General features: G+C 41.7%; 1 protein-coding gene across 5 annotated transcripts in view; it reads left to right on the forward strand.

Annotated features, from left to right (window-relative positions):
- LOC107752056 (arf-GAP domain and FG repeat-containing protein 1-like) overlaps positions 1-2,417 on the forward strand; it is a 27,606-nt gene that overhangs the window by 22,759 nt on the left and 2,430 nt on the right. For all 5 annotated transcript variants that reach the window (XM_016567918.1, XM_016567910.1, XM_016567933.1 and 2 more), the window contains 4 exons: positions 251-454; positions 646-805; positions 891-970; positions 1,044-1,154. In XM_016567918.1, coding sequence (XP_016423404.1) covers positions 251-454; positions 646-805; positions 891-970; positions 1,044-1,154 — 555 coding nt within the window. The remainder of the gene's footprint in view (positions 1-250; positions 455-645; positions 806-890; positions 971-1,043; positions 1,155-2,417) is intronic.

A 2,417-nucleotide genomic window follows, 5' to 3' on the forward strand; every position in this document is an offset into this window, starting at 1 on the left:
TATATATATATATATATATTCTTCACACATATATTATTAAACAATTAAAATGCTATTATATAAATTAATAATAAAAAATAGGATTTCCATGTTTTTAGCTTAGTTATTATAAATGATCCTTAATTTATTAAAACAAAATGTGGTAAATGGCACAAGGTGCTCCACAACAACAAAACTTAGAGGGAGCATTGCTGCTGAACATTCTCTCCCTCTGTCACATATTTGCTCATCCTTTCTTTCCTTTCCACAGGTAGCTCATCAGGACTAGCTAATGCCAACTTTGCAGACTTCGAAAACTTCCCCAAATCTTGCGGTGCTGATTTCGCCTCATTTAGCTCCACCCAGAGTAACTCAGTGGGAGAGGGGCATAAAGTGGAAGCAGTCAGCGTCTCTGCAGACCGATACGCAGCCCTCGCCGACCTCGACAACATGTTCGGCAGCAAACCTGAGCAAGGTACATCCAGGAATGAAATGACAGTTTTTGAACATTGACTCATTTTTCTGTCCATTTTTCAGTCAAATGCTATGTGAAGCTACAAAGCACAAGAAATCTTTTCAAAATCGTATTTATTAATACAATAAAAACTGGGGGTACATGTGCACAAAAAATGGCTAAAAATAACCACTTTCTGTCTCTCTCCACAGGAACGAGTTCAGCCCCTCCGTCAGCAGGTGTGGGTCCTCCACCTCCACAGGCAGCTCTGTTGGGCGGCAATCGCTACGCTGCTCTAGCTGTACTAGACAATGTCTTTAGCTCCTCAGCGCCAAACGTGAGCGGCTACAACACTGCCACCACCGCACAAGGGTGAGACTAGAAAGATACATGGCCCTTTACTTCTCAATGTCTTTTTCTCTGGCGTGTTAAGCTCTCTTTCCACTCTCGCATTCAGGTCTATGTTTGGATCCTCTACGGCTGCTCCTCCAGTTCAAGCACAACAGGGTTTACCCAGCATGCCTCAGGGTTTTGGAGGTAAGCATCTTTGAGATCTATTTGAGATATCCATTCAGTAAATCTCTTACATCTCTCATGTGTTTTTTAACAGGGCCTTCGACGAATCCATTCGTTGCTCCCGGGGCTCCGCAGGCCCCTCCCACTAACCCGTTTCAGACCAATGGAAGAGCAGCAGTACCAGGAGTGGGTGTGGCCACAGCAGGTATGGGCAGGGCTTAGGTCTACCTGCTAAATCTTAGTTTAATTGAGTCGCAGAGAATCTTCTCAGAATTCACAGCGGGCTTTGTCCTCGGTTTTAAACGAGTTTAAGCAGCTCTTGTTTTGTGTCTCATTTATTTAACACACCAGAGGGCTTTGTGAAGAGTTTTAAGTGGGTCAGGTACCCCCGGTATCCATGCTAGGAGCTAACAGCTTGAGATCACTTTTACACACGCAAGATACAAAGGCACCGCAGAAGAGCTGCAGAGATTTTTGGGTCTCTACATCCCTGCGGCAGATAAATGTTGTGTGTGATCGTGTTCCAGAGAGAGAAAGAAAAAAGGCAGGAAGGGGAGGCATCTTTGGTTAAATGTGAATGAGAAGCAGATTTTTTTTGTCCCCTGAAATTTATATATAGGCCAAAAGTGAGAGGAAAACTAAACTGGAGTGAGCTGCTACTGATGGTTTTGTCTGGTTGTGTTCTTGACATGCTGATCAGATATGTTAGGACCCCTGCTGGGTCAGGCTTACCCTGCGGCCCACTTCGGTATGTCCGTCTCTCTCTTTCTCTCATTTTCTCCCTATTCTCTCTTCCTTTTCTGGGGCTTGGCCTTGACTGTAAACTAGTTGGCTTTATAAACTACGCTGACCGCTATTCTGTGGTCATCCTGACCTTTTGACCCCATTAAAGAAAGGTCTGCTTATGTTGTCTTTAATCCAAGGTTGATGAACCCCAGATAAAGTATCAATATCCCATGTTCACATCAGCTGTCATTGAAAATGAAAATTGAACAAATGCACATGTTCAATAGCCACTTAAAAGTGTGTTTATTTCATGAGATATAAAATATCAAGCCAAGTGGCATCTGCAAATAAATGAAATGCAAGAGCTTTTCTCAGCCACTTGTTTTGATGTTTTGTTATGTAATGCTACCGTTCAAATGTTTTGGGGTATGATTTGAATGTTTTGGAAGAAGTCTATTATGCTCACCAAGGGTATTTGATCAGAAATACAATAAAAGCAGAGCTGTTGTAAAATATGATTACAATTTAAATTTACAGTTTTTAAAATGTAATTTATTCCTGTGATGGCAAAGCTGAATTTTCAGCATCGTTACTCCAGTCTTCAGTGTCACATGATTTGGTTCCTCTTATGATTCATGCTGAAAACAGTTCTGCTTAATAGTCATATTAGATACATTTCCTTTTTCCAAAACAAATCTGACCCCAAACATTTGAACAGGTTGTACAGGTGTGTGTGTGTGTG

Source organism: Sinocyclocheilus rhinocerous, unplaced genomic scaffold (genome assembly GCF_001515625.1).
Source record: "Sinocyclocheilus rhinocerous isolate Xijiao unplaced genomic scaffold, SAMN03320098_v1.1 scaffold1965, whole genome shotgun sequence".
Taxonomy (NCBI): Eukaryota; Metazoa; Chordata; class Actinopteri; order Cypriniformes; family Cyprinidae; genus Sinocyclocheilus; species Sinocyclocheilus rhinocerous.